This window comes from Varroa jacobsoni, unplaced genomic scaffold, assembly GCF_002532875.2.
Source record: "Varroa jacobsoni isolate VJ856 unplaced genomic scaffold, vjacob_1.0 scaffold_660, whole genome shotgun sequence".
Lineage (NCBI taxonomy): Eukaryota > Metazoa > Arthropoda > Arachnida > Mesostigmata > Varroidae > Varroa > Varroa jacobsoni.
The window spans coordinates 176,809-190,459 of NW_019213562.1; the positions used below are offsets into that span (position 1 = coordinate 176,809).

Genomic DNA, 13,651 nt, shown 5'->3' on the forward strand with positions numbered 1-13,651 from the left:
TAGCTGCAGGTGTGCCTAACCTCCTTGATACGAGTTGGACCTCTGCCCTTCGTTCGACGTTAGAGGAGAGCACTAAAAACGAAGTGGGATGGTCGACCAAAGGTCGAGACCTTTGGCGCAGCAGTCTCTTTGCCATTCCGTGGCCCTTCGTTCGCTTGTCGGACCGCTGCAATTTCGTCCACTAAACAAAGGAAAGAAATACGACAGTTACCGCATTCGGATCACGTTTTTGTTCATGGCCAATGCTGCGTCGCACTCCTTACCCTTCGGCTATTTTCCGCTGCTCTACAGCTAGCTACGAAACATGGCACCAACAGTATCTCCCTGGGCATCCTTTAGCAGTGGCGCTACCGATCGTTAACATGCAGCTATGACTGAGAAATGGCCAGCTTTGGTTATTGTTTAAGCAGCGTATAATGTGAAGAAGTTGTACCATGAAACGATTTGTGAAAATAATTACTTTGTATGCTTTCGTATGGGTTAAAACGCGAACGCGTTGCAGCAGGTTACTCGATGTATAAGGAAAGCGGCTTTGACAAAGGAAACAAACGTTTTTGTAACACGAAAGAAATCTAGAATTTAACATGTAATAAATTACTGAAATACCCCATTTAACTGGGCGTATTGATCGAGATTCTACTAGACACATTTTCTAGCATAACATCTGATAGGTTCACTCTTACAACCTCCCACCACTCCAAATTTTTCTCCCAGTTGCCTGTCGGAAACTGAAAATAACAGAACCAAAATTATCTAAACATACGATAGGAAAAGGTGATGCGTGATCTACGAACTGTACTGCAATAACTTAGGATATGACGGTCGAAATTTAGACCTTTTTTACAGTTGAGTGATAACTCCCAAGTTAAACCTTAATTTTGTGCCACATTCAAATTATAACGGGAAACAGCGGTAGCCCTTAGTACTAGGAGTGATTCAGCGGGGTGACTTCTAATTCGTGCCATTTACTGGTGATAAGCTTTCTTCACCAAGAATAAAGTTTCTGACAAGACTCTTTTTTCACATACTTGACATGCTAAATTTGTGACCCTGCAAAAAAAATGCGTAAGGACTTTCTGCGCTCAGGCGCACGTGACCTTATTGTGGCTTGCGTTTGGTTGTGTGCGATGCCGTTTACCTGAGCGAAGCCCTCAAAAGGCACCAAGGTACCACCAGCTCAGGTATAACATGGGCATCGTCGGCTGCTCCTGAACGAGCACCGTCTGTTCGCTGGGCCAAACGAAAACATCAGTAGCGCAGCAGACAACACTAGAACGTCTTTCTTTTGCACACACGTCATAATCGGCTCGGCAGAGCTGAGTCGTCGTTAGACGATTTTAACTCTTATTGCCTCGTTAAAGAGCAAGCTAATAGTAAAACCTAACGAAAACTACGTTCATTTTGTCTGGGTAATTGTAGTTATATTACATAGAGATTTTTGAAGTTACGTATTTCACGATGGCAGCAAACTCTCTTGGGTTCTGCAACACTAAATTAATTGAACTATCGTACCAACTGCCATTATATCAAATGAATTTGATCACTAATTAACGTCATAGACATTTTCACGCGTTGGTTAACGTTCGATGAGTCTCTTATTATCGTCATCTGTTTAATTCTCGTTCACGAACTTCCGACATTTCGTGAGTTGTAGCTATTATCATCATACACTTAAGCTGCATCAAAGTACGTTCCTCTTTTTTGGCGTAAACAGGCGCCTGTTTCGTGACTATACTCTTACTGTCAAACAGAGTGTCCTCCCGACAAAGTAGCGGTATCATAACTGACGTGCATAGACCTAAAAAAACCTCTATGCCAGCGTTACCTGAGGAGATTATGAATTGGGCCCCCACCACTGACTATATACGATATTACATTCAACAAAGTCACCACTATAGCCCCAACTATAAGTAGCAGTGCACGCATTGTGCCTATGCGTGTGTATATGCTTCGTGGTAGATTTTTTTTCATCCGTCCGTGAACCATTAAGATGCACCAATATACACAGGTGTTAGATAATTATGGACATATACCATCGCGATCCGTATGTCTTAAGTATTGAACTGGAGATTTATTCTTACTACTCGCGTGCTCTTTATCTTCGATTCGTTGTACGCAATAATATTATGGCTTGGCTGCAACGATAAAGTCAAGTCGCCATTTAGACTTTTTACGTGGCGATTTATCGACCGTTTGAGTGAATGAAATCATCGCCCTTCTTGGATTCCTATTGTACGCGTTTCTAAAAGTTTGTTGGGGCTTTCAATGGCTGATAAATAATTTTACAGAGCTTCGCTTGCGCCTATAAACGCATGCCACCCGCGCGCGTTTCACCGTTGAACTCCCGCAGGGTGAACACCGCGATCTGTTTATATGCAGCCAGAATTGCGCTTTTCCTGCATACTCTCCAACCCTCAAAAACACATTAGATATTGAATATTAATTACTAACGTCAGAGATACTTTTGACTATTTAGAAAGGCTGTCCAACAGTCAAGCTGAGTATTCGAGATTAACGGTTGGCTTTTAATGCAAAACAAATGATGTCAGCACTCTTTTTCGAAGCTAAGCCGTTGTCGTTGCGCTATTACATGGACTTTTGCAACAATCCACTACAACACTAGAGTAGCTTTTGGAGGCCAATTTAAGGTGTATGTGTTTGGGTACGTTTGGGTTTGGGATGTCGGATATTTGCTAGTATATCAGTATATATTATAGCCGAACTTTTTTAATAAAAGTTTGTGCTTGCGGTTTCCGCCGCTTTCTCAACGATTTAGTTTCAGGTTTAGGTGTGGGAACATGTATCCAGGTCAAAAACAACCTTCTTGCATCTTCATATTAAAGATAAAGGTACCATTTGGTTAGGAGAATGAATGATGTAAAAAAAAACTAGCTCGTTTCGAATTGGAATCGGTTAATGATACGCGTCATCTCTGCTATGGTGACACAAAATGATCACCATAAGGGACTTCATACACTTACTTTAAATGTTATGTAGCTTACTATTTAATTATTGCTACATTAATCAGTAACGATACACTCGTTTGCTGCACCTCTTAATCCCTGACTACATTAAAGTGGCTACAACAATGCTGGTGACTGCCACCATAATGCAGCTTAACAATATGGCAGCGACGTGTGAAAAAAGGATACCATTCCTTCAGGAGAACGACCAAACGATCTCATCCCAAGCCCAAGCTGCAATTGTTTGAGACACATTTCTAGCAATTTCGTAAGGCAAATCCCCAAATAACGTAAAGCTCAAAATGGTAGGTAATAAATAAATAAATGCCTAAAGTAGAAGACGCCAACGAACAGGCGAAATTGCTGTCAAAAGGACACTCTTACTGCTACTGAACCCGTGAAGTCTGCTTGTAGCCCTGGTTAAGCGTTTATTGTCATTTTTGCGTTACCTCACTGTTATATTTCGGATTTTCGTAACTGAAATTATGCGTAGGTATGCGCATTAGGTCGGACTTGGATATTGGGTATATCTTTATGCTTTATTGAAAAAGACGGTCCATAACTTCGGATGTTCTATATTTTGAGTTTTACGTCTGGTATCACCGTTAAACGTTTCATCAGACAACAGGCTGCCAACACGAAATGACGTGTTGTGCTATGCTCGGATTTAAATCTACACCATTACGTGGCCCTAAGATAAGCAAGTAAGTACTCACCAAGTTTTCTTGGGGACGTCAATGACGTCGAAGCAAAAGCTACATATCTCACCCTCGTACAATACACTAAACGGTAACAAGCTGAACTAAACAAAAATTACTATTGCCAGAAGGAAATTTATAACGTAATAATGGATATTGCAGCGGCTACATCTTACTGCTGAAAGCGAGATTGATACCCAAAAGGAAACAAATTATAGACGCTTAAAAGGCCATACTAAAAGCTAGACTAGCATGCGTAGCAAAATCACTTAAGACGAATACCGCGTGCTGCTTACGTGCAGTGTGAACCATTGAACATGCATAAAATTTTCCCCGATATAGTCTCCGCAACACTTTTCTCTCATGAGCTTCGCCCTATTCAATACAGTGAAGTAGCGTCTAACTGACCAATCAGGACTGGTACTTCTGAGCAGCGTCTTTGCCGATCGTTTTACGAAGCCGATTCGGGATCCACAGTCAGGTCGAAAGCGGCCTGCAAAACGCTGGTTGAAATAGTAAACGGTGCATCGACTCTCAGACTCGTTACCATCTACTTGGCTAGAAATTCTGTGCTGTACAAAATGTATAGCGCAATTGTTAAATCAAAAAGCCCCAGTTGCATACAGCCGACCAAAGATCAACTCATTGATCAGATGACCGCTTTTCATTGCTTTTTGACTAAATTCAAGCGCGTAATTACTTAAAATCCTCGAGCGATATTCTTTAGTCTAAGAAGTAGCCCAATACTTAGCCAAGATATCTTATAGTACATAATCTAATGTAGGAAGAAGTGATGTGTTTATAAGCTACAAATTTACTAGATAAATAGATGGGTACGTTGGCTATACGATTCCACTGTGTATCTCTCTTGATACCAAGGAGAGCCGACCGTACAAATGGGCTATAAACGGTTAGAAGCATAGATAGACAAAAAATTAGTATACATTAAAAGAAAATGATGCCCGCTGAAAAGTTGACTGAAAAGAAATTGGGCATGAGTCAAAATCGTAAGTTTAAACGAATCGACTGTACTTTTCATTAGAGCAAGCTTTTTTTGGCAATACTTTCCAGTAAAAGTTATAATTTGAACAGACAGCCAGTGTTAGAAAAAAAAGACAGTGTTAGAAAAATATTGAAGCCTTCGGTATGCGTAGAAACATGGTAACGTTATTGGCATAGTTATTCGAAGTACGCGCCAGGGTTCGGTTTGCCTGCTGTTGTAAATTAAGTTATAATAGCTCAGAAGTAGTCGATCCATTCTTGTACTTATCTTGTTTGTTGGTTTATCAGAATGTTTTAATGTAAGAGCAATGACAGCCTTATTTAGATGATACGTTGACTTTACTCATGCTACAATAATTCGAATAGGACGCTGAGGAACTAGTCTGAATTTGGCTGAATCGACAAGAAAATCCAAATGGTTTCCTGTTATTTCAGGCAATTGCAATGCAGCCTTAAGGCATGGAAAATCTGGCCAAATTCGAATTTCTAAAATGGGTAGTCATACGAGGTCTGATTACGGGAAAAAACCAAAACGCTGTTTCTGCTTTCTGAGGCAGTGTTTGGATCTCATATGATTTTATCACACATGGATTTTAAGACTTGCGGTACACCTTTCGCCAACATAATAGATAATTAAAGGGTTCTGGCGGAAACTTCAACGACCACCATTTCATCGAGTATGCGATGTAAACGGCTTCATCTGCTAGGCAACCAAAATCTAAACGAGTGTTATGCCTCAGATAATCAGGCGAAAGAGACCATTCCCAAAACATAATATGAAACCACGCTTAAGCAAAATCGAGCACCGGGAAACGTGGAAGGTCTGCAGGAACTGATAATGGGATCTTGCCAGGGAGCGTCGATCCGTCCAAGCACAAGACAACCAGTTCTGTCCTAAAGCCGATGAAGTCAAAGTACAGCCGATGTCCGTAGTCAGTGCCGAAGGGCCGATACTCATACGAAATACTCAAAAGCTAGATGCATCGAACAAATTTTACACAGAAGCTGAGGAAACCGTGAACCGCTGAGACGGCGATGAGGAAAATACTAACGAAGGAAAAGCTATATGAGCAAGTTAAAATATGAACTGGCTGGAAAATTCTTTCCGAGTCACCCGGTTTTCGATAGAAGTGATTCTGAAATCAGTCAAAGCGAACGTAGAAGCAAGTTTCTGACAACGTTCCTGAAGTCACCGTTGAGACAGTTCTCAACGCAGCAAAACGAATAAAAGCAAGTAAAATACCAGGCGCCCATTAGTTTCAGCAGCGGTTGTTGAAATTCTCTTCAAAAGTTTACCGGTGAGTATTGTAACTGTCGCCAGGAACAGAAGAAACGAGTTTCCAGTGTTCCGGACGTTATGCGAGGTAGTTCTTTTTCAGCAAAGGGGGGAAGCTCATTGATCCATCTGCTGGCTGAAAGTCGAGGTCAGTCGCAATCTCTCTTCTATGCAGAAGAATACAGGCTGTTACCTAACGGTCAGTATGAGTTGATGGGAAAGCGTTCGTTCCACACGTACAAGACCTAATTATGATAGTGCTTTTAGACCAGAAAAACGCAGTGAACTGTTTGGCGATCCTTCAGTGCCTCCAGAAACGAAACATTGTGCCGTTCTTAATATATATTACGCCAAGATGTTATGTCGAAAAAGGCGGGCCATCTATCATAAAGGCACATTTTTCGCTGCTGTAAAGCCTAGCATAGGGTGCTTAACCGGACATACATAGACGACATGTTAGTGAGAGTGGACTGGAGTTAGTGAGAGTTACGAATTGTCCTACAATAATCGCAAGAGCAAAGGAAGGCTTGGGCGGTATGCAAATAAAGCTCTTTTTAAAATCACTTTTAAAATAGAAGGAAACGGATTTGAAATGACGCCAACTATATTAGAAAGTGTACTTAAGTATCTCGAAAATCACAGGAGAGGATAGAGATATGGTGAAAACAACAAAACACCTTAGAATTCATCTTGACAAGGCCATTAGAGGAACACGTTATGCAATAGAAGCTACGATGAAGGCCACAAGAGGAGCTGCTAAGCTTAGCAGGCTTGATTGTCATAGCTCAGAAGAAGAAAAAGTTTTCGAATATCGAGCAGGAGCACCCTTTAAATTTCTCGTTTGGACGATATTTGGAACGGCTTCATTGCTATACAAACCTTCCCTTGAAATAAGAAGAAACATTGACAAAGATGCACAACAAACAGTCTTGCATGCCTGGCAGAACGAACGGAATGCTCTTCCGAGGGGCTTCCTCAGCCAGCAGTACGATATTCTGAATATATAAAAGTGGAGGGGGCTTCATACTAGGCCCAGAAGACGATGCGTTCCGTACACTAGCCATGTGTCACGTGCTTGAACTAATAAGGAGCAGAGTGGGTTTAAGAGGGCCCGCAAAAGTGGGCATCTAAGGTCTTGTTTGTTACATATGGGATGATAAGAAAAAATGCGAAAGATGAAGACTTCGAAAAAAGCATTATTAGCAAAAAGTGCATTGAAATACTTTTTGGCATTAGCAATTAAGTACGAGAATGGTGCGGTAATAATGGTTGGCACAAGTCGAATTCACAGAACGTACCGTGAGATTTTGCTGGTACGCGATAAAGCGCGTCTGATGGTAGGGAGTCGGACCAAGATGACCGCAGTCTAGAGATCTGCTAACCCATGCTTTTTTGCTATCCATGCTAGTACTCCATGCCTAGCCGAGCTAATAGGGCATAAAGTTTAAGAAAGATAGATGCAGATTTAGCAGATGCGATCTCGACAGATCAAAACCGATCGTCCGGAAGAGAGCATTAAACTGATCCGAGATCTTATGCGCTATACCTACCTGGTACCGTGCAGTTATACATTTGGGACGCCCAACCTTAAAAACGAAAGGCGAACTGTGCTCCGGAGCTTACTATAGAACTCACTTTTGATCGAGTTACATCTGGGCTCCACTAATAAGTCAGCGATCTAATGCGAAAATGTTATTCGATATCGTAGTGTGTCCAGAGCGTCTACAAGAACACATTTTACGTCGTGTAACGGTTAATCTGCGAGTTAAACCGGCAGTCATTTAATACATTTGAATCCATCCGTAATTAAATACATGAGAAAAGGGTAGAAGAGCACCTATAGTGTACATGATGATAGTCCAATCACTCTGCTTTCGTCATTTTGCAGTCTTTTTAACTTTGTTACACCCCGTCTTTCGCGCACTGTGTTTATAGATTGGGTGCCTTCGTGTCGATTTCCAACTAGTCATTCATCCTTGACGGTTTATGACTCATCTGGTTCCTGTTTAGGTTTCGGCTTTTTGTCAACATCTTTGGTTCGCCTAAAGTTTTTGGGTTTTTTGTCGACATCCTTTGTTCTTCTTGGATCCTTCGGTTTCTTCTCTACATCTTTGGTCTTCCTTTTCGACTTCCTATCACGCGGTTTTTTCGCTTCTACAAATGGCTGTTCATTATCTTTTGATACTTTTTTCTCTTCCTTGACCACTTCCGACTCGGACAGCGAACCCTCGGATGACTCTTTTTTTTGTGACTTCGGCTGATCTTGATCAGTCTTTATCTTGCTCACTTTCTTTCGCAGGTTTTTCCTTTTCGATCTTGAATCTTTTTCTCTCTCTTCGTCGGTCACGTCCTTTAGCGTTTCTTTGCACGTACCAACGGCGAAATCTTGCGGTTCTTCGCCAGGTCCATCATATTGCGGTCCCATATCCAGGGGTTCGTCTGACGATGTCATGTAATACGGCGACAGTTCTGGTCTGTCCCAGTCTTGTTGGATCCTATATGATGTTGCATATTGCATATTAATAGACTGTTGTTGCGCATCATCGGGTATATACGATAACGGCTGTGGTGGAGGTGGTAGTGTTTGATACGGCGGATGCGATCGTCTGTACTCTAGCCGATATGGCGATCCGCACGAGTGTCGTGGACTGGACAGGTGTGGCGGCCTCGCAGGTCCTGGCTGTCGTGGACTACCGTAAATAGCCAGATGTCGCGGGGCGCCGTATGCTGAATTACGTCGGGATGCCATATACGTTGAAACTCCGTATGACTGCCGAGGATGCTGTGGCGGACGTGATGTTCTTGGACTATATAGGAAATTCTGTTGTGCTGACACGTACGGTGGTAGCGGTAGTAGCTGAAGCTGCTGTTGAGAAAAAGGCAGGGGGATGTAGGGCGGAGCGCCGGGATATGAAGGCGAGACGTATGGAGGAAAGTGTTGTGTCGTCATATATGCAAAGTACTGCTGCGGTGTTGTCTCTGGAGGCAGCATATTTTGCTGCACCAGATCTTGGGCGTCAACGTCATCTCCATCCGATTCAGCAGGTGGATCGTTCATGTACCGTGGGTTAAAGAAAAAGAACGACGGCATTTTCTTCGTGTGTTGAAAGGCAAGGGATATAGTACTACAGCACAAGGAAACGAAGCAAAAAATTAAAACAGTTAGCACATACGTTATACATAGTTTTTTGCAACTAACAACCCGTTTTTCAAGGTACTAATACGATGGCCGCGACGGGCTATTGTCAGTTGGTACAAACATGCGATATTGATCAGGAGCTAAGAGGCTTTTTCATCAACAATAAACCGTGCAAGCACCTCAGGTAGTGGAATCATTGAAGTTGGATCTGTTACTTACACATGATCGCCGCACCGTCTGATAGAACGTTTTGCGGCGGTACAGGACGTCAAACTAGGCGTATTTAATATTTCATATAACCGTCAATCACACGTGAATTAGACTGGCAATAAGTACAACTTTTAAACACGATGAGATAAATACAACATAAATTGAGTTCTCTATGATGGCAGCAATCCACTTCCGGACCTTAACCCTGCTTGCAGCAAAGTTCGTTTACGATAGAATTAACATCATAATATCGTTTCCGTATTACAGTTTTTCAAAATAAATGCACCACAATCGACTCTAGTCGTATCTGAACTACGAAAAATATTCCGGAAATATCACAGTCGCATTGTTATTGGCCGCTCGAACGAATCACCGGCCGGAAGAGGGCAAAGAAAAGTTTCTGTTTAATAGTCACAACGGCTTAGCATGTTATAGTTATGGAGAGATGACGTCTGACCTGCGTTGTATGTGGTACTGTTACGTATTCGGAACTCAAATTGTGCATCTTCTAAGACATATCCTTGTTGTCGAAAGGATAAATACGGTTCATGTATATGCCTAGATCCGGACGCTAGTCTGAACCGCGCTTCGGATCGTAATGGAGACGTTTACTGTACGAAAGAACACTTAATTTTTTCAATCATTCGCCCCATGAGATAAATAATCGTGAATATTTTAATACAATATGCCAGTACTAATCATTCAAGACATAAAAACATCTATATAGCAGAATTTTTTTTTTTTTATACAAACATTATCACTATATTGCAATGGTAGATCGTCGTATATACATGTATGTTTTTATATACAAGCGAGAAGGCTGTATCGGTTTAAAGCTTTAGGACCAAAGCATCACATCGTTATCGTACTTGACGTAGCCAAGTTTCTTTAAGGCCTCTTAGATAGTTGAGAGGTCAAGGCATCTATGGGTAAGTGAACCACAAGTTTAACTTTAGCCGGTAGCGTGTGAAGGTGAAGATAGCCCAACTAATTCAAACGCAACGATCTTTGAAAGCATAATCAACTAAAGACACTATATGAGCCGGCCATGCAGACCGTAGTCGTCAAATAAAAATAAAAAAGAAAAAATAAAAAAGGTATTTTGTAACAACAAAATATTAACATATTATGTGCTCTTCGTTTTTGCTCAGGAATGGCAAACTCGTTAAGGGCGAGCGCACGTGCGTTCGCTCTTTATATTATATCGTACGCAGAGTTCGATGGAACCGACTTGCCCTTATTCGCAGGACCCCTACCCATCAAGGTCGCCAACCAACTAGTAAAATGAAAATTGGAAATAATTACTTCTCTGGAGTTATGTTACTGTCTATAACAAGTATATATATATATATATATATATATATATACAATATATGCATGTTATCTGTGAATTTTTACCTCCACACTCCCAGGCACACGAGCTTACCCGACTCTTTCTTCCACACGATCTATATTACGCATATATAGAAAAACGCTACCCCACGCGATTCTATTAACAAGCTCAAACCTATACAGGCTGAGCCCGTGTCCTAATCTTTGTAGTTATTCTATTAAGTTGCAGTTTCCTTGCTGTACTTCTTTCATCATTCGATTTCTCTGTGCCCAAATTAATCCGTAGTTTTGATTTTGTTATTCCATTGTCTTGTTTTGAAAATCCGAGATCCGGAAATTTCATCATTTGGCACAAGTAAAGAATAAATCATATACGTGGTCATAATATTTTTGCTTTACTTTAATATTTTATCACGAAGTAAATAGATAATGATACGAATCGCATTAAAGGTTCTTCCAGCATATTAGCGCTCGCTTACTTCTGGCCCCTCTTATTTCTAACTTCGCAAAAGCTAGATGCAAGCAGGAGCAACAAAAACTTACGCCGTCATATATGGTTACATGGTTGATGAGTCGAATCCACAATTATTTTTTTTTACAATCGAATATCTATAGAATTTTTATAGCTTCTTCTGAAGTATGTGTATGTTTCATGTATTATTACGCTTTGTACGGTTGTAAGCTATGCTGCAACCGAATCTTTAGAACGAAATCGAGAATTGTGTCCGTATAAGTAGCGGATTGCATACTGATAGAAGTGCTCGGGGCAATTCACTTGAACCCAACTACCGGAAAGCCATAAACTTAAAGCTTAAATATCTCAAAAATAGACTTTTGATTAAGTCTGTTTGACAACTAAACGCTTGTCAAAGTAGAATTGGGCGGTAGGCCCCCGGTACAGTGTCTATCAGCGACATTAATATAGTAATAAATATTTAGCACATATTGTTTTGACTCGGAATAAGTCAATTTCGATATAGTACCATCTATTCGATACCCATAAAATCTATTAAGAGAAATAGTGCTATGAGTGTTGCAGGGCCAGATAGTTAGATCCACGATATCATTCATCGTTCATATTATAAGCCTAGTAAGCCTTAATACAATATAGCAATGCTATGGTAAGTTCGAGTCACCCTTTCAATAAGTATTTAAATGTGATCGGAGACAGAATTATCGATCTATATAATTAAATTCAGTTGGGTGACGAAAACGAATGGTTCAGTAAAATTTCAATGCAGTCTCGCGCCCATACTGGCGCTAATTGTGTATTCGAGATTTAAATTTAAAAAAAAAATAAACAGTTATTTTTTTTTTACAGAAAGCAGAATTAATGCCAAAATGTACACTGCCACTAAAGACAATACATGTTGGACTATTGAGTCAGCGGTGCATTTAACAGAATCAACAAACTATATTCTTGGAATACGCGGGAGATCATAGAAATTCACGTAACATCAATCGTTTTTTTTGACATGACAGCTTTTAAGTAACGCTAAGATATATCATACGTCGAGAGCATAGCAACTAATTCGGTAACTGTCCTAATCTGCGACATTTTTAGGCTCTGACCTGTGATCAAGAATGACCCTGTAAAATGTCATCCAAAGAAATACAAACGAAATGTAGAGTGTAAATCACAAGGTATTACAAAAACGTATGGGAGTTTGTTTGTCATAACATAATCTCAGTTGCGGATGTTGACAAAGATGCCTGAATTACAGTGTACGACAGGTCACAACGCGAACATTAGTTTGCCCGTGTCGGCCTTTCTTCGAAAAAAGTGAAAATTATTACATGTCCTTTTAATAATTGCATTGCATAAATGCTGCAAAACACCCAAGGGCTTTTGTGAAAAGGCTTTTGTGAGGTGCGGAAGCTAGTCCTTCAAACTGCGCGACTGGCGGGAGAAGATGTGTTACCGTTTTGACTTCATGAAGCCCAAACGATGGACTTCCACAGATACGGCCTTGAAAGCTTCATGGATATAATTAATCGAATTTGATTCATAGTTCTATTCGAAATATACCTACTACTCGTCTTCAGCTTAACAATTCACGCACCTAGTTTTCCTAATACAAAGAACCTAAGTTGATGCTATGAGCAGTATTTATTGTTAGCGCTACACCGATAACCAATTAGACCTGTAGTTGCAAGCACAAACCTTTTAGGAATCAGTTCCGTTTTGGTGATCTCGCAGTCATTGTTTATAAATTTTGTCCCACCTACAAAGGGGCCGCCATATTGGACAACAATAAAACTACAGACGTGAAACCGCTGATAGGGCGGTAATTTTAAACCGTGATACGACTTTTACTTTGCATATTAATCTACAAAGGCATAGACATTTACATAGCTCAGTATGTAACCAAAATCGGTTCTTCTAGAAGGGAGACGCCCACGGAGTCAACGCTTAAGGCGTCTGCATATACAATTGGAATATCCTCATTTGAGACGCGTTTCAATTAGGATAGCCGCGTAGAAAATATCCATCCTACTGCCGTGCGGTTTTAGTATAAGGCTCGTATCTCATGTACTTTATCTAGCAAGGCAAGCCAGAGTCTTTTGCAAGTTTTCTGGTGCTGTTAATACACTATAAACTTCTACGACATAATATGAAATCAATCTACTCACGTATCCGATATCTTTTTTTCCCGAGTAAGTAGTCGATCTCTTTATTCTAGTCTGTACTGAAACAAGCCTATTCTTCTGTTTAAAAAAGGCCCGATCAGTTTCATAAGGTGTCGCCTAACATAGGAATTACATAATGAAGAGCTGATTCGGAGCGAACCTCGAGAGGGGAATTAGTGAGTGATGGTCTCGACGGAAGTAAGTCCTAACTATCAAGATTGGCCCACACTAGGCCTAAAAAGGGGCGGCGTGATTTTGGGCGTCTAATGGGTATCTTGTCAAGTATGTTGCTACGTTAGCCATTGTTAATAAGCATGCTGGCACTCAATGATTAGGAAAATACGGTATTTAGAAAAAATAAGAGAAATTAAAATAAAAAAAGACAGAACGAATTATTATT

At 40.7% G+C, this 13,651-nt stretch overlaps 1 protein-coding gene across 1 annotated transcript; it reads right to left on the bottom strand.

Annotated features, from left to right (window-relative positions):
- Nucleotides 1–7,683: 7,683 nt before the first annotated feature.
- LOC111262415 (uncharacterized) lies at nucleotides 7,684–12,858 on the bottom strand. The gene is made up of 2 exons (XM_022836654.2): nucleotides 12,785–12,858; nucleotides 7,684–9,064 (listed from the first exon to the last, which is right to left on the bottom strand). Exon 2 carries the CDS (start codon nucleotides 9,028–9,030, stop codon nucleotides 7,924–7,926), a length of 1,107 nt encoding a protein of 368 aa, XP_022692389.1. The 5' UTR covers nucleotides 9,031–9,064; nucleotides 12,785–12,858; the 3' UTR covers nucleotides 7,684–7,923.
- Between the last annotated feature and the right edge of the window lie 793 nt (nucleotides 12,859–13,651).